This window comes from Urocampus carinirostris, chromosome 12, assembly GCF_059441175.1.
Source record: "Urocampus carinirostris isolate Australia breed hairy pipefish chromosome 12, RoL_Ucar_1.0, whole genome shotgun sequence".
Classification (NCBI taxonomy): Eukaryota; Metazoa; Chordata; class Actinopteri; order Syngnathiformes; family Syngnathidae; genus Urocampus; species Urocampus carinirostris.
This window is the reverse complement of record NC_142360.1, coordinates 8850128-8875202: the sequence shown is the minus strand read 5'-3', so window position 1 is coordinate 8875202 and position 25075 is coordinate 8850128. Positions and strand designations below refer to the sequence as shown.

At 39.4% G+C, this 25075-nt stretch overlaps 1 protein-coding gene across 2 annotated transcripts in view; it reads right to left on the bottom strand.

Annotated features, from left to right (window-relative positions):
* The window catches only part of glis1b (GLIS family zinc finger 1b), a 148665-nt gene that overhangs the window by 3325 nt on the left and 120265 nt on the right, over window positions 1-25075 (bottom strand). The window contains exons 5-8 of one of the 2 annotated variants that reach the window (XM_088349368.1): window positions 17179-17289; window positions 13512-13653; window positions 9306-9483; window positions 475-620 (exon numbers count right to left, since the gene is read on the bottom strand). In XM_088349368.1, the coding sequence (XP_088205494.1) occupies window positions 475-620; window positions 9306-9483; window positions 13512-13653; window positions 17179-17289 (577 nt within the window). The remainder of the gene's footprint in view (window positions 1-474; window positions 621-9305; window positions 9484-13511; window positions 13654-17178; window positions 17290-25075) is intronic. The other variant, XM_088349369.1, reaches the window with a different exon arrangement.

The following is a 25075-nucleotide window of genomic DNA, read 5'->3' as shown; positions in this document are numbered from 1 at the left end:
TTGTGACTTGGTTTTTCTAGCAAGATTTGGGAAAGATTTTTTGCTTGAAAGACATCTCATATCTCAAAACTTTGTCAACTAGAATAGCTCGTACGTAGAGGGGCCATTGTAGTTGTAAAGATTGTAACTCTTTAAGATTTGAGTAAAAAGTGTCATCAAACCCTATACGAACAGTGAAGAAATAAGTATTTGAAATTTGACCTCTGTAATAGAAAACAAAGGCTACTGTACCAAATATTAACATTCATTTTCTCAGGTGTTCAAATACCGATTTGCAGCTATATAACACAAATAAATCGTTAAAAAAGCATGCATTGTGATTTCCGGACTTTTCTTTTTAGTTTATCTCTCTCACAGTGGACATGCACCTACAATAAAAGTTTCAGACCTCTCCAAGTGGGAAAAATAGCAAAATTGCAAATTGCAATATTCAAATACTTATTTCCTCACTGTTAAAGTGGTCATTTCGCTTACCGTTGCTGGGGGTTTGATGGTGGTTATAGTGAGGTAAGGGCTTGTGCTGAGCTTGGACGTGAAGCTTCTCCAATGTGGGAGGGGGGATGGTCGGAGAGGGGGTACCGCCTCCCTTCATCCCCGGAGACAAGAGTGGACCGGACACCCTGGAGGACAAATGCACACACACAAAGATGAAGTCTTCCAAAATCAATCCATCATCTCCACCAAAGGCAAGGTGACGTCCCGAGCAGACCACCGCCAGGAAAAGTCGGGGGCTCCCCTTAAGCACACGCTGTGCTTTCAAGTCAACAAACACTTGACCCAGTTTGCGTTGGAGGGAAACGCCGCTAAAAAGTGAGTACAAGAGCTTTCACAACATTTTTTGGAACATTGACACATTCTGTGCTAAATGAGTCTATCTATCATTATGCTTGCAATACAAAATGCCACAAATGCACTAATGAGCGTCTTATAGTCGGATTGTTATAGGCAGTGACATGTAGTCAGGGGAGGTAGGTGAGGCTGTGCCTCACCTCTCATCTTGGAAGTGTAGAATTAAAAACAAATTTAAAGATTATATAAATTCAGTGTTAAAGTTTATTATCATTCACTTTCAAAATTCGTGCATTTTCTTTTTTCGAATAGAAGAATTTTCACATAGCTCGGTAGCCTTCGGGGTAAGGCGTCCGCCCCGAGACTGGGAGGTTGCTGGTTCAAGCCTCGGCCGGGTCATACCTAAGACTTACAACATTGGTACTTGGCGCTCGGCATTAGGGGTTGGAATTGGGGATTTGGTCACCTAATGACTACGAACACATCAGTTGGGTTGAGCAAGGGGGCAGGGAATCCCAGAAAGAGTCAGAAAAGACTCTAGCCACCTCCCACTAGGGGGATATGGCTCCGGTATATATATATATATTGAATACAGTATTATCAATACAATTAGTGTGTAACATATTACTGTGCTAAGCGTCTGAGATGCAGAGTGAGGTGTGCAATTCTCTTGCCTCAAGGCACAGGGTGATAGTGAGATCAAGTATTTTGATTTGCACACACTTCTGCCCCAAACATTAGAAATAGTGCTAATATTAGCAAGCTAACAGTAAGGCAAGTCATCCAGTAATTTTATTCTCATTGCATGGACTATTTTTCATAACTGGGGATTACCTATCTATTGATCTTTTTATTCAAAAGGAGCAGAGCGTAACCTTTATTTAAAAGTAATGGTGAGACAACATTTTCTATGCCGCAATTTATATACAGTACACTTTATTACTCTGCCCATCAACTGATGAATAAGATGTAGGTTCATTTATCTGAAATCTGACTGTGCCTCACCAGACACCAACCTCACCACACGTCACTGTTTATACGATATTTTAAACAGCTAATATATGGACACAAATGTACGTACTTATATATGCCTATAATATTGATCTTCTGTGAAGAACAACTATAATTTGGGCTGCCTATCCTATCAATTCTTTGCGAAGTTTAGAGTGAATTGATGGCAGTTGTATTCAAGTAACATTCAATGTATAGTTCAAATGCAAATTCCTGAAATAAAGAGCACAGTGAAAGAATTAATAACACCCGGCCTGCTTAAAGAAAATGGTAAAAATATAACTGTATTATACGGTAACAAATCTACTTCTATTAAAATTTCCTTTCATGTGTGTCCTCCCTCTTTTTCAATGCTTTTTATATTATCATATTTTCTTCTTAAAACGAGTGTCAAACCCAAATTTATGATATGGTCTATATATACATACATTTATTGATAAATGGGTCATTTTTCCTCAACTATTGCCAAGGTATCTGATTCAAGACAATCAACCAATTTTATACAGTTCTTTCCTCAAGTCAATGGAGACCTCCCAAAGCACTTTAGAATGTGTTTTACACTTACCCATTCACACACACATACTCACACATACTGGGTCAATCAGTCAACCAATCAATCAGTTAGACAAGCAATCAATCAAACTATTCCTCTGGTCCAATCCCTCTGCCTTTTTTTAACCCATACACCACTTAGAAAGTTTGCCCACCTCTAATATTATTGGCAGGCCATATATTTTACACATAGCTCTTCAGTAGGCTAAACAAATCCAACCCTCACTAACAATTTTAGCAATACAGACGCTTCCCTACTTACGAACATTCGACTCACGAAAAACGGTACGAAGATTTTTCTGGGGATGTTGACAAATATGTGGACATTGCTGTAAGTTAGATTTTGTATTGTGTACACCTTTTTCTAAGTACAGAACATTACTGTAGTGCGGCGTGTGGTGGCGCTGTGAGAGGTCACCCAGCATCCCCCCTGAAGAAGAAGTCTGCTTCCTCTTCCTAGTTCGTGTGGAAACATACTATACTCTATGTCCAGCGCGCTAAGAACTTTAACATTTTTATTGTTTAGTATCTCATGCATCCATTCAATATTGTTGTTGTAAAGTGTAAAGAAGAGGCTAGCCGTTTCTTTTGAAATGAAAGTGGAATAAGAAAGCTTGATGCAGTGGAGAACGCTTTTTTTCGTTCACTCTCTATCATCGAGGACCTCCTGAAGCGCATCTTCCAAAAGTAAGTTGAACTCAACCTTATTTATCTTTATAATGCTTTAATGATTTTTTTATAGTACAAAACAATACAGGTTTCTTATACAAGCCTTAAACATACAAAATAGAGCACTGAAGCAACTTACCAACAAATTCAACTTAAAAACGAGCGTCCGTTTTAGCTCGTTTGTACGTAAGACAGCGTCTGTAAAGCATTTATGCAACTACAGCTGCGACACATATAAAATGCATCAATAATAACCACATACAATTGTACTATTATTTTGGAACACATCCACATTAACTTACCAAAACAACTATAATTTGTGCACCAGATCCATCTTCTTTTCTATCCTGATAGATTTCAATTACAAAAGCACCACAACTAGGAAGAAAGCAATGTGAAAAGATTGAAAAGTGATGACTATATAATATAATAACATAATTCAGTTGTTTTTAAGTCCGGCAGAGAAGGCCTTGCACGTCCCGACTGCCCACCACTGTCCTTTAAAAAGGGTTTACATACCTCTGCCTTCCAACCTTCGAGAGAAAATTTGTGATGTTACGTTCACTTTACAGCCCAAGCTTGCATAAACACCATTTGTCGTCTTTTTCAATGACAACACGCGTGTCGAACCGGCGATGACGCAGCACAGGCTCGCTTGGTGGCGCCTCTGCATAAGCTCACCCAGGCACATTTTCATGGCGGCCCACCCACTGGTGGCAGTTAAAGACCGTAAGAGTCTTTGATAAAAGGCAGTTGGCAAGTCAGCTCACCATCCATTAAATATTCAACGGGCTATGCTGAAGAAGCACAAGACGGTTGGCAGAGACCACAATCTCCACCACGACCCTCAATTGTCAAAGACCAACACGCGTAAATCTGCCAAACTTCGATTTCTTTCTTTCGTTTGGCCTCCTACATACCCGGAACGTGGTTTGTTTGCCCAGCACGGGTGATGTTTCGTAAATTCATTGGGAACACTTGTAAAATTGGGGGACGTGCAGGGGGCACTCCTGAAGAACTTCTATGACACCGTGGTGGCACCATTTCGATGGCTGACGGAAACAGACTGGAAAAGTCTGATCGGGAAGGTCAGCTCTGTCCTGGGATGCACCCTCGACTCAGTGCAGGTGGTAGGCGAGAGGAGGATGATGGCTAAGCTGTCATCCATGACAAGGAACATCCCCCATCCCCTGCAGGACACCGTATCTGCTCTGGAGAGCTCCTTCAGTGACATTGTGATACTTCAATACTGCCCGCTACCCGTTCTGAGATTGTGTGTGAAGCACCCCATGTCATTGGAAATATTTTTTTTATATATATTTCTTAACACTTGTTCATACTGTTGATATTCTTAGCTGTTATTCATTATTAATTGTCTTAGTGCTGGAAAAAAATAAATTTCCCCATTGTGGGATGAATAAAGGATTATCTTATCTTATATATAATTTTTATTTTAATCAACATTTAAAATTGGGCTTTGAAGAAAGGCTAAGTGTTTTTGAGTTAGATTATTTCATTAAGATTTCTATACATGAATCAGACTTTAAAGGTGGGGTGCGCCGTTTGAGGTGTCCTCAAAAAGTTGAAGGTTAAATATTTTCTCTATTAAGTATGTGTTAAGAATGCCCAACTGAGTTCAAAGAGCCCGTAAGCTTTATTTTCTATTGCACCTATCTGCTTTTATCTTTTTCAGGCCTGTTCAGGGCAGAACAACCCCCTAAACAGATGAAAAAAGAAGAGTCAATGCTGTGTACCTGCACGCAAATCCTGTGTTACACGTCAAGTCAAGTCATTTTTATTTGTATAGCCCTTAATCACAAAGAGTCTCAAAGGGCCGCCCACCGCCATCTCCTGGCTTAATGTCATGAATGCAGCCTTATGCTTTCAAATACCGCACCCGCCTTTAAGATTAGGTTTAAAGTCTGGTTTGATTTTTCTGAAATATAAGATTTAAAGACAAGGTTTGAATTCAATGTTTAAAATTGGGAAATACATGGTTACAGTATCTGACCTCGTTTTGGGTTTTAATTTAAAAACAAGGAAATGTTTTAAGTCTGGAATAAGATTTTCAAAATCAAGTTTGAAGCCAAGTATTTAGATTCAAATGAGGGTTTCAAGGCAAGATGAGGGATTATACTCTGGTTCCTGACCCCGAATTATGGGTTTTATTTGGGATTCTAATAAAATTAGTAAGGCTTTAAGGTCAGGTTTAAAGTCTGGTTTCATTCTCTTATTACAACGTTTAAAGGTAAATTTAACAACAAAAACTTTTACCACTATAAACCTGTCTCACTCACACCGAACCTTAAGATAGGCGTATTCTTTTCATAAATAATTGTTTTAAAACAAGTTACAAACAGAGGTCTTTTGTGAAAATGTAACCAGAAAATGCTAAAAGTTTACGGAGGTATTTCCATTCAGAGCAGTGGATGTGTGTAAGAGAGAAGGGGCATAGATTCACCCATCCCTACTGCTCACCTAATCAGATTTCTCTTTTTGCTTGGCTGGCGTTTTAGCGTGTTTACAGGTGGTTTTGTGGGTTTTTATCAAAAAATGTCTTAAAAGTGAACATATATTATTTAATGAGCATCATATAAAGGATTACTCAGTGACGTATAGCCAAAACAGGGTCTGGTGGTGTGAGACAGAGACTGTAAACTGTCGTGAGGTGTAAGCGCTTTATTTACTACACCGAACCAAAGGAATTTTCAGCGCGGCTTCAGCTATGCACGCACCAAAGTCAACATTGCGCTTATCAGAATTGAAACGTTATTGAGGAAATGTGCGTGGTCAGCATTCAATCTCCGAGCCATATGTACTCATGAAAAGAGCCATAGGGTTTCAATTCCAACCGTTTCAAATGAAAAAGTTTGTAGTTAGTGTCACAAGTTTTTGTGTCCTCCTTGACGCCAAAGCAAAGGCAAAATCAGAGCGCGGCCAAATATTTTGGAATGGAGACGCGAAACGGCAGGAAAGTTCTCTCTTCACAGTAGGAGCTCTTCATGTCGTACCGTCGGCCACTCTAATTCAATTAAGCCACGTCAATCACGGCTACGCTATCGAAACGTAGCGTGCTAATATTTGTGCAGGGCCTCTAATATCAACAAGCGCCTGCCAGCCGGCCAGTCAACGGCATCATTTAGCCCCCCGTTAGGCCCTTTCCACCAGCGCATTTGAATATTAGCGGCGGGCGGCAAAGTGACAGCAATTCCGTCGAGTGTAAATGGGCCGTTTGACTCAACGTAAACACTTTTAAGCTCTGAGGTCAGAGGCCTCTGTGCTGCTTGATCATTTCGTCCGAATCTTTCATGTCCCGCTAAGCCGTTTGGGAAAAACAAGCTAGCCGCTCAGGTTGATTTTGGCGGATGACTGCGAAAGCGCCGTTCGGTGTTTCACGAACGGAAAGACAGGAAAGACTCCATCGTTGCTGGTAGAGTGGTGGAGCATACAGTCAGGTTGGCCAAGGTGTACTTTTTGGGGATGTCAAAACCGGAGTGGGTTTACAAATTAGGTGATTGATGACTGGAGGGTAGAGTTTCAACTGCACAAATTACAGTTTCTAGCAATGATTTAGGATTGAAGACACGGTTGAAGTTTAAAAGGAGTGTTAGGGTTAAAGTTTAGTCTTTGGATTATTTTTCTAAAACAAAGCTAAGGTTTAAAATAGGGATTTTAGCAAATAGTTGTGTAAAACGTACTTTATAACAAAGTCAGATTTTACATAGTGGGTTTGTATGTTTTTTGTGATAATGAGAATAGAGTCAGGTATCACACTGTCATATTTGTTTTTCAACTTGGCTGTTTCCTCACTACCTGAGTGGGCTCGGAGTCAAAAATAAGCGTGTGTGGCCAAAGTTGTATGAAGACTTAGACTGAAGTGCATGAACACACACACACAATAAAGAAGTTTAAAAGTTTGAAAGTAGATTGTGACATTGACACTTTAGAATAGTGAAGTTTAAAATGAGAGTTTTATAGAAAGCATCTTCAGATTCATGAAGGCAACGCATTCCCCTTTACCTTGCATACATTGCTATTTAGAGACATAACCTGTCAATTGGTGCAATCACCCGGATTAAAATTTCCCCCTCCCTACCTAGAACTTTTATTTGATTGCTTTCCTACTCGGGTTACAAGGAAGCGCTAGGGCTTTAATTTAGGTTTCAAGCCAGAACAAAGTATCTCAAGATAGTTCAGGGATTCAAATGATTGTTTTGAGCGTGAAATCAACGTTTAGAACAAGGTCCCGCCCTTCGGACACCCACTCTGTGGTGATTGATGATGGAACCACGCTGCTTGTTAACATAACGTAACGACTTGTTGCTACAAGCCTCTTGCACAAGTTACGTTTTTGGCTCCAGTTTCCCTCCGCAGAGAGGAGACTCTGATCCTGACGTCAACCTGTTTAGAAAAACAATTATCCCCCCTATCTCCCCCATGCTGTTATGGGACGTTCGTAGTGCTGTATCGGTCGCCAGAAATAGAGTGAGCCGTGTTTGACGGCAATCGTCACAGCCCCTCGACCCCACAGGGGTGGGGACACGTGGACCAGGCTCCGGGAAGAACGGGATGAACAGGTTTATGTTAGCGATGCAGTCCAGAGGTCGAACCTCCAAACGGGATCGCATTGTGTTCTGTCGGGAACCAGGATGAGAAATCGATGGAAAACTCTGCGGGACAAAGTTGTGACCTTCATAATATTAGCTCTGTGATTCATATATTGTTCAAGTCCTAGGAGACTCTGTTTGCGCAACCATGAAAACCCTTTGCAATAGTCATAAGATCACCAACCTCCATATTCTACCTCTACAGTGCCCGATTCATCCAATAACATATTTTACTTAATAAAAAATAAGAGAAGAACACGATCAAGTGTAATGTAAGGAATTGAATATGTCTTGGTATGTTGTTTGCATTAGTCACAATTAACGTGCAGGTGCTCATTTTTGTTTGCACCCTTCAACCACGAGGGGGCAAGCTAACTAGAATACTGCATTTTCTGTCAGGTATACTTTTTGCAGTTTCGTTACTTCACAGATTTTTATCGTGCTTTGTGTTCTGCATTTAAAAATCTGCGAAGGAGTGAACCAGCAATAACCAGCGCAACGTAGCAAGGGGTATCTGTATATCCTTTACTGTCCTCTAGCAGCCAGAGGGAGTATTTTGATTGCATTTATTTAAATAAATCATAACTTCCGAGAGAAATGACCGAAAGACTCGCGAGCCTTATGTTTAACATGGCTAGTTTAATGTACAGTACATTGATAAAACATATCAAGTCAAGTCAAGTCAAGTCAAGTCAAATTTATTTATATAGCCCTTAATCACAAAAATGTCTCAAAGGACTGCACAGGATTACAGTTACAAAATTACACAATTACCTGATCTTAAACTAGCAAACCAGCATGCGGGCAAGGAAAAACTCAAAAACCTCAGTGTGAGGAGAAAAGAGAAACCTTGAGAAAGGACCTCACATGTGGTAATCCCCCTTCCAGGATTGAACAGGGTGAATTACAATTAGCATTACTGTACACAGAATAGTAAACACTAGGTAAGATGTTGGTAAGATGTTGAAAATGAACAATAGTATAACAATACAATGCTGACCTCGAAATCTCAAGTGCTGATGCTGCCCTACGTATGAACAGTTCTGGACGATCGTTCGTAAGTTGAATTTGTTCGTAAATTGCTTCAGTGCTATATTTTGTATGGAATGTATGTTTAAGGTTTATATAAGTATGTTTAAGGCTTGCATACGTAACCTGTATTGTTTGTACTAAAAAATAAAAATTTAATAAAATAATGTACTCTATAAAGATAAACAAAACTGAGTCTAGCTTACTTTTGGAAGATGAGCTTCAAGAGTTAGGCGACTTACTCCTCCGTGGTAGAAAGTGGCAGAAAAAAAGCAATACAACCATTTTCTCAACCGCATCAAGCTTTCTTATTCCACTTTCATTTCAAATAAAACAGCTCACCTCTTGACACTTTACACCAACCATATTGAATGGATGCACTAGATATTAAGCAATAACAACATGAAAGTTCTTAACGCGAGAAATATACAGTACATGTAGTATTGTATGTTTTTACACTAACTAGACAGTAGAAGCCGGATTTCTTAGTAATGTTTGTAATTATGGGAGCGTCTGTAACATTTGATTTAGTCAGTTTTGTTAATAATCTGGTACCCGGGATGTCCTCACAAATAGGCAAGGAAGTGGCAGTCATTCAAAGAACAAGTCTAATGTGCACAAAAGCACCACAAGTAACTCTCTACTCACCCGTTCCTGTTGCCATCCACGCCAGCCATCGGGGAAACATGCCTCGGGCTGTTGAGGTCCGGGTCAAGGCAGTGGTGCCGCGAGGGGAGGTCTGCAGCATTGGCGCTGGGGGCGGCTGGGGAGAGGAGCTCGCTGTGATGTTGGTGAGGGGGAATATCGGGGCCGGCGGCGTATAGGCCTTAAAAAGCAAAAAAAAAAAAAAGGTTGGTCAATCTACACCGTCTTCAGACTAGGTCCGATTACGATGTTTCGACTTTTGTTTTGACAACCTGCATTCAGTCACATTAAACATTTGTTTTTTCCCCCCGTTTTTTTGCCGCTGTGGGGGCTGCACTCTCAGCTGTTTGTGGTTATTACTGCGTAATAAGCTTAAAATGTTACATGTGTTCCAACTGCATGACTTTTAGAAGAGGAAGCGGTTTGGGGTTTGTCTTTGTTATTTTATTGTTGAATTATGATTGATTCAATATTGATCATTTTTATTAGCTAGCCTGAAAAGCCTTTTTTTCTAATTCTCAACAAAGGGACAATATTTGGTCACTAGATGCCGCTGTATTGTGTAGTGCAATTGAAACATAGCACAAAGAAAATTAGACACTGACTACATAGACTCTCGTAGACAAAACTGCACCATTTTTCCTCTAATTTCTTTGCCCAAGCCTTGCACAAGGTTTGTTGTATTTTGGGGGTACCCGTAGCAACACGATGCAGACGATCATTTCAGCTCCCTCTGGGTGAGTCTTATGTTATTTTAAGTAAATACTAATATTTTGACCTACGATTACTGTATTTATTTATGTAAGATGTCCTTTTCTTTTTACCTTAAAAATATCTTGTTATAGATGAGGTTTTACAGTAGTATAGTAGCGTATTTGTGAAATTATGACCCAATTGAAAATTATCGCTGACCAAAATCCTAAGACATTGAAAGCAACTAACCCAGGTCAAATTCTAACCACTAAACCGCCACAGTGATATGGATGAAATACGAAAAGGCATTCGATTTTTCGCTCATTATCAGAATATTTTCATCGATGGTACCAGAGACGAAGGTTAGATAATGGCGAAAAGAGAAAGTCATCCTGAAAGATATGAATAAACACAAAAAGCACGGCAAGGGAAATAACTCTTTGGTGTATCTGATGATAAATCAGACTTCGAAGGACATTAAATAAATACATTGTAAATTTTGTGTAGGTGTTAACATAAACATTTGTCACTGTTTAGTTTGAGCTGAGAAAAAGTGAATACCAATTTAGAAAAAAAATATGTTGTGCACATTACCAGTGTCTGACTAGTGCAACTAAAAACTAGTGCTTCAATGTATAGGGAAGGGTGCAAACTATGGAGACTCAAGGTAACCAATCCACAAGATTTCTCTTCTAATTTTTGTGATCACCCTTTCACAAAGTTTTTGTTTTTTGGTGTTTTGGGGTACCCATAGCAGCAAGATGGAGGACGAATGTGTTAGTTCCCTTTAGGTGAAACCTATGTTATGTAAAATCAGTGTCTGAAACTCTTGACAAAAAGTTACCGGACACTAGGGCAGACAACTCTGGAAAGTTGCCCACCCAGCCATAAAGTTGCCTGCCCCATTTTTCACAACTTGAAACACAATAAGACGACTAATCGCAAAAAAAAACCATTGTCGCAAATTATTAAGGATTGATAATCGGAATATTTAACAGAACAACATTTTAAAATTAAGTGTCTTATAAATGTAATAATACCATTAATTGCATCTATACAACATTGCTATTTTCCATCTGCCATCAGTACGTACCTTTATTTACTCATCTTCACTGATGCATGTTTGCGTTGCGTCGTCTGCTACAAGCCATGTGAACTCCTCTTTCCACGATGCTTTTAATGTACGTTTACGTTTGTAGCCTCATTCATTTTGTCAGCTTCTTTTGAATTTTTGTTCTTGGGCTGAGATTTTGGCTTGATTCCTAACCACTTCTCCATTTTTCTTGCGTTCTCTGTGCGTCTACTTTGGAAAATCATATGCAACTGCACGACCTTATAAGGCTCGGGAAAGTCCGGAAGCACGAAGTTATTCAATGCAGGCTTCTGATTGGCTGCCGAGTATGTAAATTGCCAAACAAACCGAAATTGAGAAATTTCCAAACCGAACAAACATTTCGAAATCGGAATAAAGCAAAGGTTTGATTTGAAAAAAATCAGCTTTTTTTTTCTTGAAAAAGTTGTTGGCCACCCGAACAGAGACGTTTTGTAAGTTGTACGCCCGACGTAAAAGATACAGGCCCCGGGCGTCCGGGCAGACATATTTCAGACACTGACATTACACAAGTGCGCGTTCTACATGAAAAAACCCTGTCACTTAAAAAAAATGCATGTATATAAGATTGCTCATTTTTGCTCATTTATCAAATCAATATTGTTTTTTAATTTTAATTTTCTTTACCGCATAAAGCCCCTTTAACCAAAACCATAATGAACTTTTTAATTAAAAGAAAAAATAAACAAAAGAAAAAGAACAAAAAATGCTTGCCAAAGACCTGAATAAATATGAAAAAAATATCTAAATTTACAGAAAAAAAATACTAATACAGACTAATGCTTAGGGGGGAAGAAACTCAAACATGAAGATATAACTCAAAAAGGTTGCCGACCCCTGACTTAGTTTATGGTTTTAAGAGCTTCTTTTATGTATATCAAATTTTCTCAACACACATACAACGCATCTTTACTTTGACTAAAGCACAGCATGCTGATTGAGGACTTGTTCCGCCTTTAAAATCACATAAAATCCATCGAACTCTTTTTGGGAAGCTATTTGGTTGAATTCTGCACAGGATCTCTGAACAGACGTCAAGTCAAAACTCCAGAGTACGAGTTTTGTGAGTACGCGTTCGTCAACGCTGCAACGAGTTCCAGCAACAATAAGAATGAGCGACGGGGTTGCTGGATGGCGTTCAGGCCCAAAACAAGGACAGATGTGTCAGGAAAAGAGAGATCGCTCTTGATCTTTAACGTCTTCTGAAGACGTTTGTTTCCGACCTACTCCAAAGTGCTGTTGACGCCTGCTAGCACGCCGGATCGCAAACGTTTGCACGGCTCTAGAGAAAGGCGCCGAAAGGTCTAAAAAAAGAAATAAACTCGATACGGTTGATCTTTGTAAGAAAATGGCATCGTTGAGACCAGTGTGGGGCACAGTACTTTAAAGAAGTAATAACCCGTAGTTATAGTCACTCACTACTTCTTCCAAAACGTAACTGCGTTAGTAACTGAATTACTCTAGAGTGAAAGTAATGAGTTAATAGAGAAGGTAACTATTTGCGTTACTTTAAAAAGAAGTTTGCAATTCCGGTTGAGCTCATCCAGCCCCAAACCATCACATTCTCAACACCATGTTAGACTTGAGGCACGACACAAACATGTTTGTACCCCTCACCTGGTTGCCACCACACATGCTTCACTCCATCTGAGCCAAATAAATGAATCTTTGTCTCATCAGACCAGAGGATATCTTTCAAGAAAGCCATGGCCTTTGTTTAGATAAGTCATTGTGTCAGAGTGATGTTTTTTTCAGTGAAAATGGCGGACAATTATGTCAGCTCCATCTGGGTGATCTCAGTTTAAGTACAGTAAATTCAAATCTCTCGACCGATGACTATTTAAAGAATTAGTTTACATTATAATTATGTAATTTTGCTTATCTTGTCAATCAATATTGCTTATTTTACCGTATTATGAATATTTTTTACTACTAAAAGGTAAAATAATATGCAATTGTGCCAAAGGGGTAGGTTTTATTTGCCTCATGAGTCATGACAACCAACAAGGCAACTCAAAATCAAATCAAATTAAATTTTAGGGTACCCCAGAAAATCATACCTTTCCCTGTAAGCATCTGAAAACAATGACAATGCGTTTCCCAACCGTGTCTAAACATCCAGAATCGAGTAGCTCAAGTTTGCTCTGCTTAACGGAAAAAAAATTCAGCTAGCCGCAGCGAACCATATTTTTGTCTTGAAACCAGTTTGGCTCATTATAACTTGACCTGCATACTACCCTGAAGCCTGTATTGATGTTTGTGCTAAACCCCCACATACTGTATGCACAGTTTAGGATGATTATTATCATAATGATACTCGTTCTTGTCTACAGTTCAACGTAAAGAATGTATTTGAAAGTAAATGGGTAAATGAGTGTTAGGTGTTTGTGCGGGGTGGGTCCAACCTGCAAATAGGTCTTGGCTCAAGCTCTGAGTGCAGCCTTCCTTGTTGCTGTACAGAAGTTGAGTGTGGCCGGAGTTCTGCAGGTTCTGCATGGACAGACAGTCGCTCAGTGCGTCCTGCTCCAGGTGAGGACACGGACGGAGCTGGAAAACCATGCACAGATCCTTACGATATTTTGTAAATACATACGGCAAACGTTAATGCTTCTAAAATAACTTAAGCACTGCAAAAAAAAAAATTGTATCTCTTTTGCAGACAAAAAGTTTACCCATTTAAAGGATTATTTTTCCTTTTTTTACTTGATTATTTTTAACAAAATAATAAGGAATAACTCAAAGGGCAAAATCTTATATAGCGGGTGTCAAATATATTTTCTCATTTGAGTACTTAATTTTGACTAAGGTGAGGAGAAATCTATCTACCTACCTACCTACCTACCTACCTACCTACCTACCTACCTACCTACCTACCTACCTACCTACCTACCTACCTACCTACCTACCTACCTACCTACCTACCTACCTTTTTTCTGCGCAATAAAAGCAGAAGTCTCACCACAAAGAAACGTCGGGGCGCCGCCCGAGTGTGGCTGCTGCTGATTGGCTCACATGCCGACTGGAAATGAAACGTTTTTTTGGTGGTGGAAGGGGTCCAAAAAGGGGTCCACGTCTCCGAAAAATAGTCCAATTATCTTCCAGTGATACGACAAAATAAAATGTCAAAGACAGTATCCGGCCAAGTGGAACAGCTGTCTTGCGTTGTGTACATCAGCGATGTCCACTATTTAGCATGCAATGCAAAAAATGCGTATTTTCCCAGAGCGGCAAACTTGACATTCTGTTTATTAGCCGCAAGCCAAGGAAATGTGCGCCGGATTTGCCACGCTTTCATGTTTGCGGCCTGCCAACCCACCGCATATTGTTCTCATTGTCAGCAAGGGCCTACAAGCAGGGCAGCGGTCCATACTTTGGGCCGATACTATAAACAAATACTGTATTGTTTGATGAGTGTCTTGTGTTCTGAAGGGCCTTGTTGAAAAGCAGCCATCGCTGAATCCGAATTGAGCTAAGAGGGAGTATTCTCTCAATGAGGAAGAAACTTTTCATTTGGCCTTGTTTGGACTTAATGGAAATTAATATTTTCAGTCAGTGACTATAGGGAGTCCATTTGAATTCTGAAAGAAAGAAAGAAAGAAAGAAAAAAAGAAAGAAAAAAGAAAGAATAAAAGAATGAAAGAAAAAAGAAGGGAAAGAAAGAAAAAGAGGGAGAGAAAGATGGAAAAAAGTAAGAGAGCAAGAAAGAGTGATAAAAAGATAAATAGAAAGAGCAAGAGAGTGAAAGGGAGAAAGCGAGAGAGCGTAAAAGTGAAAAAGAGAACGAAAAACAAAAAGAGAGAAAGAGGAGTAAAAAATAGAGGAAAAGGAAAGAGAGAGAGGGAGAGAGAGAGAGAGGGAGAGAAAGAGGGAGAGAGATAAAGAAAAACAACTACAGTTGCTTTACGAGTGGCCTGGGTGACATCAAGTCGACATATTTAATACCGCAGCTCATTTTTCTTCGCTTGCACTTCTCTCACTCAGTGTTGTCTCACTGGTCGGATTAAAACCGTTGACGGGTCAGACCCGGCCCGCGGGCCGCCTGCTTGGCACCCGAGCAACGAGAGCAACAGAAAGAGGAATCGATCGACATGATCGGGTTGGCAACGTCAACCTCCCGGCGGAAAAAACATTCCCCAAATTCGGCTCATCGAGGAGAGCGCTGGCACACGTGTTTCCCCTAAGAGGCCGACGGAAGACCTCAACAACACAACAATGAGTCCATTCTCCCGTGTTGACTCGTTTCCAGTCAGGGAGAAAAAACAAGTTTTGCGCCCGGTCACCATCAACTTTGGCTAAACTGGGCTAACTTTGCTAACTCGCAACAGTTTGACTTGTTGACTAGGTGGGTATGTGCTAGAAAATTGAGCTGGAAAGTGCCCCCCGGGTTGGGGGGGTCAGGCTCAAGTGTCCGGTTTGATTTTTAAACAGGACTGTGAATGAGCTAGAACAGGGGAACCTATTTTGACCCAAAGAGCCATAAAAGCAAAAGAAAAAAATAATAAAACAGCTTAAGAGAGCTGCACCCGATTTATTTCAAGACAAAATTCAACATAACAGCTAAATCATCTCTCTAGATCTGGGGTCTCGCACTCATTTTTACCCGGGGGGCACACGATACAACAACCATTCTCTTGGGGGCCGAACTAGTAGATTAGAGAGAAAGAGAATGAGAGAGAAAGAAATAAAATAAAGAGAGGGAGAGAAAAAGAAAGAGGGTGGGACAAAGAAAGAGACAAAGGGAGAAAGAGTGAGAGAGAGATATAGAATGTGAGAACCAAAAGAGATAAAAAGAGGAATAGTGAAAGAGGGGGAAAGAATGAGAAAGAAAGAAATCCAGAGAGAAACAGGAAGAGAGACGGAGAGAAGGAGAGAAACAAGAAAGAGAGAAAGAAAAAAGGGGAGAAAGAGAGAAGAGGAAACCGAGAGAGAGAGAGAAAATAGAGAGAAAAGGGAACAAGTAAAAGAGAGCAAAAGATGACAAAAAGACAGAGAGAAAGAGACAAAGCGGAGCCAAGAAATAGAAAAAGAGAAACACAGAGAGAAAGAGAGGGAGATAGAGAGCAAGAGAAAGAGAGAGAGAGAGAGCAAGAGAGAGAGAAAGTCTACCAAGTAGGTCTGCATGACAGCACAATATAGGACAAAATGGTGCGTAAGTTGGCCTTCTGTTTTGATAAAAAAAGGCTACTAGTATTAAAAAATGATGACAAAACATTACTAGACCCTCCCCAAAATGCTACCTAAAATATATATATGTTGCCATTTTAAAAAATGAAATAAAAACGGGAGCTCCTTTTGGCGTCCCGTCAGACCTACTTGCTTCTGTAGTTTGTTTTCCATCCCCGACTTTTGGAGGGTTTGTGTGAATTTCATGTTTATTTTATTTTTTATGACATTTTATAAAATCATGTCGAGTCAAGTCATGTTTTACGTGTAAAGCCCTTAATAACAAGGAGTCTCAAAAGGCTGCACAGACCACAGACTATTGCAAACCACAGACTATTATGACACCGTCACCTGATCTAAAACCTACACGAAGGCAAGGAAATCGCAAAAACCTCAGCATGAGGAAAATGAAGAAACCTTGAGAAGGGAGTGCATGAGGTAACCCCCCTTCTAGGAAGACCAAGTCAAGTTATGTTTATTTGTGATGCCCTTAATCACAAAGAGTCTCAAAGGGCTGCACAGACCACAGATTATTGCAAATTACAGACAATTATTACACCATCCCCTGATCTATAACCTACATGAGGGCAAGGAAATCTCAAAAACCTCAGCATGAGGAAAATGAAGAAACCTTGAGAAGGGACCGCACATCAGGTAATCCCGCGTTCCAGGATGAACAGGCTGCAATGGATGTTTCATGAACAAACAACAGTTCCACTGAGGTTGAAGATCGAATCTCAGGGGACAGAGAATTCCACAACGGGGCCTGAATAGAGAACTCTCTCGAATCTATCTTCTTGGCTCTTGGGATCACTAGTAGACCAGCATTTTCAGAGCTAAGGCTCTGGACAGGAACATTAATTTTTTTTTCTTTCATTTTTTGTCATGAGCGCAAACATTCGGCCTTACCTTCCTCCGCACCTGTTGCTCCTTGGCGGAGTGGATCTTGACATGCTTGCGTAGCGAGCTGGGGTCGGTGTAGCGTTTGGCGCAGCCGGGAATCTGACACGCGTATGGTTTCTGCAGGGTAAAAGGTGCACATTTTTTTCCGTTAAGACACCGGCCCAGCAAAAAATAGGTCAGCGATCGTGACGGGATGACAGGAAATCAGAAGGAGAGTAAAGAGTCAAGTTGAAGTCTTACCTTCCAGCTGGGAAGTAAAGGTGAAGGAAAAGCAAGAGGATAAAACAAGACAAGACAATTGATTATAAAATTGATTGATTATAAAATAATCGTCAGTATAGTCGGATAAGAATTCTATATTGCTTTACTTAATTATCCTATTAACGATGTCGAACGTCATAAAGAAAAATATTTGTGTTGTTATTTGTTAGAGAAAACTCCGGGCACTATAAATGGACCTGCCAGGCTTCCTGCTGAGAAGAACAGTGTGTGTCATTTGACCTGTAGATGTCGCTGTAATGTGTAGTGCAACCATGACAGAGTGTATAAATGCACAAGGGAGAATACAAACTACGCACACTCGACGAGAGCAAACACTTTTTTGAGGTTTTTGCATACCCGTAGCAAGAAAATGGCAGGAAATTATGTCAGTTTATATAATAATTTATGTTTTTTGTTTATTTTTCATATCAATATTTTTTTTTTTTAATGAATTATTTTTTTCGTTTTACTATTAGTAAGTACTACACAATACATACTGTACCTTTAAACCACATAAAACAGGGAATGACTGATCAATCAAGTAATCCCAATCTAAGTAGGACTGGCACATTTGTTAATCACAGGAAACCGACAATATTTCTACAAATAAAACACATGCAGTGTGTCAAAGGTGAGTACACCCCCGCATTTCTGGAGATATTTCATTACAATGTTTAATAAAACACCACAGAAGAAACATTGCTTTGACACAATGAAAAGAAGTACTGGAAAGATATCTCTGGTATGATGAGACAAATATTCATTTAATTGGCTCAGATGGAGTGAAGCATGTGTGGCAACAACCAGGTAAGGAGTTCATATACATATTTGTGTCGTGCCTAATGTCAAGCAAGGTGTTGGGAATGTCATGGTTTGGGGCTGCATGAGTACCGCTGGAAACAGGGAGTTGCATTTCATTAAGGGAAACACAAAGTCAGGCATGTACTATGAAATACTGGAGCAGAGAATGATCCCCTCCCTCAATCAACTGGGTCGCAGGGCAATGTTCCAGCCTGACAATGACCCCGAATACACTTATAAGACGACCAAGGATGGACTGGCCTGGCATGTCTCCAGATCTAAATCCAATAGAACATCTCAAGCAGAAGATGGAGAAGCATAAGAAGCACAAGATCTTGAATATCCACCAGCTCAGGCAAAAGAGTAGAAAGCATTTCACCAGCAATTTGTGAGGCTCTGGTAAAATCCATGGTCAGGAGGATTGACGTGGTTCTGAAAAATATTGAACTTCAGGAACTTTTACTTAAGGGTATACTCACTTTTGTTACCGGGAGTTGAGTTATTGAAGGCTACATTTAAATAAATAAATTTACTCTCTTATACTGTATAAGCTTTACACAGACTACCTTTCATTGTGTCAAAGCCATGTTTCTTCAGTGTTGTTCAATTCAACATTATGAAGAAATCTTTGCAGAAATGTGATGGGTGAACTCACTTTTGAGACATACTGTATATCTCTCAAAACGTTTCTTTGTTGAAATCAGGGAAAAAAACCTTGTTAAAAATACTTAAGTTTAGTTTAATTTTTCACACTTATCTTTAAATATATATAATAGAGGTGTATAATACAAAAGGGGATCTGTTTTTTTAAAATTGCACCCAATATTTATTTATTTCATCCCTATAAAAACACCTTAGGAAGGTACTGATAATGTTAACTGAATGGAAAACACAGAAGCGTTTCAAAAGATAAATTGACTACTTGTCATTTTTAAATAAATAGACAAATTTATTTGTTTAAAGATTGAACCTCACAATTAACATTTTAACATAAGTTAAATCAGCTTTAAAGGGACATTGTGTATTATTTAGTGCCTCCTAGTGGTAAAAAATGTCATTTGTCAAAAAAACAAATATGTACATGATTGTCTGCCATCTTGCTGCTACGGGTACCTCAAAAAACCCGAAAGGCTGGACAAAAAAACAAAAATTAAAATGTTCAATTTGAGTCTCTGGAGTTTGTATTCTTCCGTGTGCTTTTTAGCACTTGTTTTCCATGGCTCTACGCTACACAGCGACATCTCAAATAGTACACATTGTCACTTCAACACCTGGTTTTCTTGCTTTGATGGACAAAGATTTTGTGTTACTACATTAAAAAATGATTGACATAAATGTAAAAAACAAACAAACAAACAAATAAATGTTTACAGGTGTCTACTTATTCCAATATTGATGGATTTTGAGTCAGAAGTGTGAAGTTAGCGCTTCCTATTCAATTTGTGTTTGCCTCATTAGCTAAGCAAATATAGCATGACAACACCCTGCCCCCTCTTGCAACTTTTTCTCCTGCACATAAGATGCCCATTAAAGCGTAAGTCGATCCGGGTCTTTATTAAAGCGCGGACGGGCTCGGTAAATACGCCAATTTGTTATTGCAAGGCACTCACGGTGCCAATCAGCCGGGCCGTGTTTGTTTTCGAGGCCCGGCGTGGTGAGGCGCTGCCACTCACCAAAATCATGCCTGACTTCTGTGTGGAATAAATATCATTAATGCTTAAAATTCATTTTCCCCCAAAGTCCTTTTGGCAGATTGTGTTGGGGGGTGGGGGATTCCCAGTTTGTTAATGTGGGTCTGTTAGCAGCGCCTAGATGAGCCCTTTGGTTAGTCTTGTTTGGGGGAAAGAGCGACCTGGTGGTAAAGTGGACTGATGCAACGACTTTGACTGGCAACGCGTGGTTTTTTTAAACTGTGGTAGACGCATTTGGATAATAAAGATACATGTACAATTAAAAAAAATGGATTAATTCCAGCATGCAGATGTAATTGAGGTGGAATTTAATAGATATGACAAACATGTCGTATTATTCGGATGAGACCTCTGTAATATATGTAATTTTGAAATGCCAGACAGAGGGACAGAAAGAAATCATGTAAGAAAGAAAGAAAGGGAGGGCGGGGGTTAGAGTGAGAGAGAGGAAGCATGGGAGGAAGGTAGTTAGAGAGAGGGAGAAAAAGAAGCAAAAATAGGGTGAAAGAGAAAGAAGAAGAGAGGGAGGAAGAGCGTGACAAAGGTAGGAAGAAAGAGAGGGGTGGAGGAATGAGGAAGGAAGAAAGGGCGTAAGGGAGGAAGAGAGGGATGAGGGAAGAGGAGAAAAGAAGGAGAATATAAGGAAGAAAATAAGGGATGAAGGGAGGGAGGAAGAGAGGGAGGAAGAGAGTTAAATAAAGAAAAAAACAGAGGGGACACAGGAAGAGAGGGAGGAGAGGAGGGGGAAGAGATTGGGAAAGAGAGAGAGGAAAAGAGGGAGAGAGGAAGAAAGGGAGGAAGAGAGTTAAATAAAGAACAAAACGGAGAGAGAGAGAGAGAGAGAGAGAGAGAGAGAGAAAGAAGAAGAGAGAACGAATGAAATAAAGAAAAATGTAAAAAAGAATGAAAACAGTATTAGTATTCTGCATTTTAGTATTTGTTTTTCTAAATTTCACTAGTTTTTATTAAATATGAAATATAAATGCTACTTAAAATGACTTTTAAAATAGATGGATAGATAGATAGATAGATACTTTGTTCATCCCCGAAGGGATACTTAATATATAACATTTTGAATATATATCTATACATCTATATATATATATATATATATATATATATATATATATATATATACATATATATATATATATAAGTTCAGGGTGTCCCCTACCCGCTGCCCGAAGACTGCTGGGATGGGGTCCAGCACCCCCGCAACCCTACTAAGGATAAGTGGTGCAGATAATTGATGGATGGATAATAAATTCATTGCTTACGATAAACTGTATGAGCCAACAGCATAATTTGATTGTTTTCTTTTTCATTTGGAATGATGATTATTTTGAGATTTTTCTCTTTTTTGGACTAAGTGCAGTAAATACACAAAGTTCTGTAGGCATGAACAATATATATTAAATACAGAAAATAAACCTGGATAAAAACAGTGAAATACATTTTACGCCTACATAATTATTAAAATCTGCAATAAAAAGAGATAAAATGCTTTAATTGTATCAATTTCAGACATCTTAAATATAGATTGAAAAAATGACGGCTGCATACTCCAACACAACACTGCAAAAACAAATAAATCAATGAATAAACAAGTATAAAACGGTAATTTTCCTGTATTTTTAAAAATGGTATTATTGTATATATTTCCCAATTCTGAACTGGACTTTTGGTCGTGCGATGCTACAAGAATTTTATTGAATAGGTTTCCAATGAAGCTTGAGTATGGTCAGAGGGGAAAATAAATCTAATTTTTAAAACATTTTAAAGTATTTCAAGAACTAAATGCAATGTTAACCGTGTGGCAACACACAATTGAGCATCATATTACAATCTAACAAACACCAAAATATCATCAAACATTCTTCTATCTACCCTGGTCATATCCCTCGAAAGGGGAGCTCGACAACAAGACAAACACATTCACAAATACAAAGAAAAGAAAAAGGAAATGGTAGTTAAAAAAAAATTCGACCATGGCCAACCCAAATGCCCAAACACCCAAACAAGTTGAGCACATCAGCACCCAAGTTGGTCATGCTTTCGTCCCTCCAGATGAATTGGGATACAAGAAAGCGGCTATGACACTAAGGTCAGGGTGACGCAAAACTCTTCTGTTCAACAGTAGGGCCCGACAGCTTTCACTGGTTTACCCCTCCCGCATCATACAGCCCACTTCTACATGTTAAAAAAACACCCGCAAAGTTGTAAAAACAATGGTCGTAAAAGGCAAGGAGTTGAAATAGACAAACGACTACGCTATACGCACTAAAACTGTGTCCCTGAAAAGAAATATACAAATATAAAATACCATTCATGGTATAAATTGTAAAATGTTTATAACTCATATAAGGCAAAGTTTTTCTTTGCGAAAGCAGCGTTCCTACAAAGCCAACTATTCTTTCCAATGCCAGAACTTAATGTGTTTGCTACTTAGTGTTCTGGCTGCGCGCGAGCCAAGCCGTAAACGCCAATGAAAATAAACGCAACACAGTTAGCTAAGTGTGACTCAATCACCTTGTCCCTACTAGCGTTTTTCGGGGGACGTTTCATCAAATTACTGCTCGTTAAGGTTCGGGGAGGGGTAAGGATTTTCTTGCAAACTGGGTGTAAGAGGACTTGGGTTATCATTGCATGCTTTTTTTAAAAATAACTAGCTACTTGGATGCTTTAACCACACAAGGCGTAGGGGCACCATTGCGTGTGGTGTGTCTTGGGCAAGTACAGCCTGGTGGCATCCTTCCCTCTCATATAATTTGTATTTTTCTAAGTTTACTGTCACAGTTTTTTGTTTTAGTCCTTTAGGGGCATATTGTATTTCTACTGACTTATAGTGGTAAAACAAAAACAACCCATCATTCATTAAAAAAATAACTATATTAGTTTGAATAATAAGCCGTTTTTGCGCCGTTTATCCTAAGTAGGGTCACGGGGATGCAGGAGCCCATCCCACCTATCTTCCGGGGACCGGTCTCAGGGCACAGAGAGACAACTCACTCCCTTATTCACACCTAGGGATAATTTGAACCGGCCAATTAACCTTTTTGGAATGTGGGAGAAAACCAGAGTGCCCGGGGGAAACCCACGCAAGCACAGGGAGAACATGCAAACTCTATACGGGGAGGCTGCGGTAGCTAGACCTGAACCCCGGACCTTCGCACAGTGGGGCTGCGCGCTAACCACCCATCCGCTGTGCCGCCTATAGTGGTGACCCCCCCCCACCACCACCACCCCCCAACTAATTTAGGGGTCAGAAATTTTCATCGTAGGTGCATGTCCACTGTGAGAGAGATAAACTAAAAAGAAAAATCCAGAAATTATATTTTTTAACGATTCATTTGAGTGATATAGCTGCAAATAAGTATTTGAACACCTGTGTATCATCTAGGATTCCGACCCTGAAAGACCACCCATTAGAAGTCCACCTGCACTCCGGGTATCATCCTGGATCAGATGCACCCGTTTGAGGTTGTGCATAAAGACTCCTGTCCACCCCATACAATCAGTAACTTGTAACATGGCTCCATAAGAAGCATATCAAAGTTCCAACATGGCCCAGCCAGTCTTCAGACCTGAACCCAATCGAAAATCTTTAGAGGGATCTATGTGGAGGAGTGGGATAAGATCCCTCCTGCAGCAAACCTGGTGAGAGGCTACAGCAAACGTTTGACCTCTGTAATAGCAAACAAAAGCTACTGTACCAAATCGTAACACTCTTTTTCTCAAGTGTTCAAATACTTATTTGCAGCTATATGACAAAAATGAATCATTAAAAAAGCATGCATTTTGATTTCTGGATTTTTCTTTTTAGTTTATCTCTCTCACAGTGGACATGCACCTATGATGAAAATTTCAGATCCCTCCTTGATTTCTAAGTGGAAGAAATTGAAAAATAGCAGGGTGTTCAAATACTTATTTTCTTCACTGTATATAATGTTTTTAAATTAAACTTCATGTGTGAACTTTGGTTTTTCATATTCAATTAATTTGGCCCTAAAATAATAATGTTTGGTACTATTAATAAGCTTGCATAATCTCCAGTTTCGGAGTTCACATTTAGTTAAAGAACAACTTACTACAAGCTAACATGCATGTTGTTGGAATTTGTGCTTTGATTTTTTTTTGCTGATCCTTAAGAAATAAAATAAAAAAGGGTGATAAAGGTACAGGAACATTTTAGAAAATCAGAATATTGTAATAAAGTTCTTTATTTCCTGTAATGCAATTTTAAAACAATTTGGAGTCATTACATATCCAGTGAAATGGCATACAGCCTACTCGTACACTCCAAGATATTGTAATATTTGAGTTTTCGCTATAATAAGCAGTATTAAAACAATAGACTTGCGATATTTGAGCAGGTTTGTAATAAATCCAGAAGGAATTACTTTAAAAAAAATTGCATTACAGAAAGAAAATAACTTTATCGCAATTTTCTAATTTCAAGAGACAGTCAAGTATGTTGGGTAAGTGTGGGTAATGTGGGTCTGTTAGCAGCTTAGATGAGCTCTTTGGTTAGTCTTGTTTGGGGGAACGATCGACACGGTGGAAAGTGGACTGATGCAACGACTTTGACTGGCAATGCATGGTTTTTCAAACTGTGATGGAAAATAAAAATACATGTACTATTTTAAAAAATTGATTAATTCCAGTATGCTGATGTAATTGAGGAGAAATTTAGTGGAAATGGCAGACATGTCGTATTATTCAGAAGAGATTAGTTCTCTATAATATATGTAACTTTCAAAGGCCTGACAACAACTATTAAAGAAAGAAAGAAAGAATGAAAGAAAGAATGAAAGAAAGAAAGAAAGAAAAAAGAAAGAAAGAAAGTAAGAAAGAAAAAAAGAAAGAAAGGGAGAGAGGGGTTTGGAGTGAGGGAGAGGAAGCATGGGAGGAAGAATGTTAGAGAGAGGGAAGAAAAGAGGAAGAGAGGGAGGAAGAGCGTGACAAATGTTGGAAGGAAGAGAGGTGTGGAGGAATGAGGAAGAAAGAGGGGGAGTAAGGGAGGGTGAGAGGGATGAGGGGAGTGGAGAAAAGAAGAAGGAATATTAGGAAGAAAAGAAGGGAGGTATGAAGGAAGGGAGGAAGAGAGGGAGGATGAGAGGGAAGAGGGGAAAAGAACAAGAGAGACATGA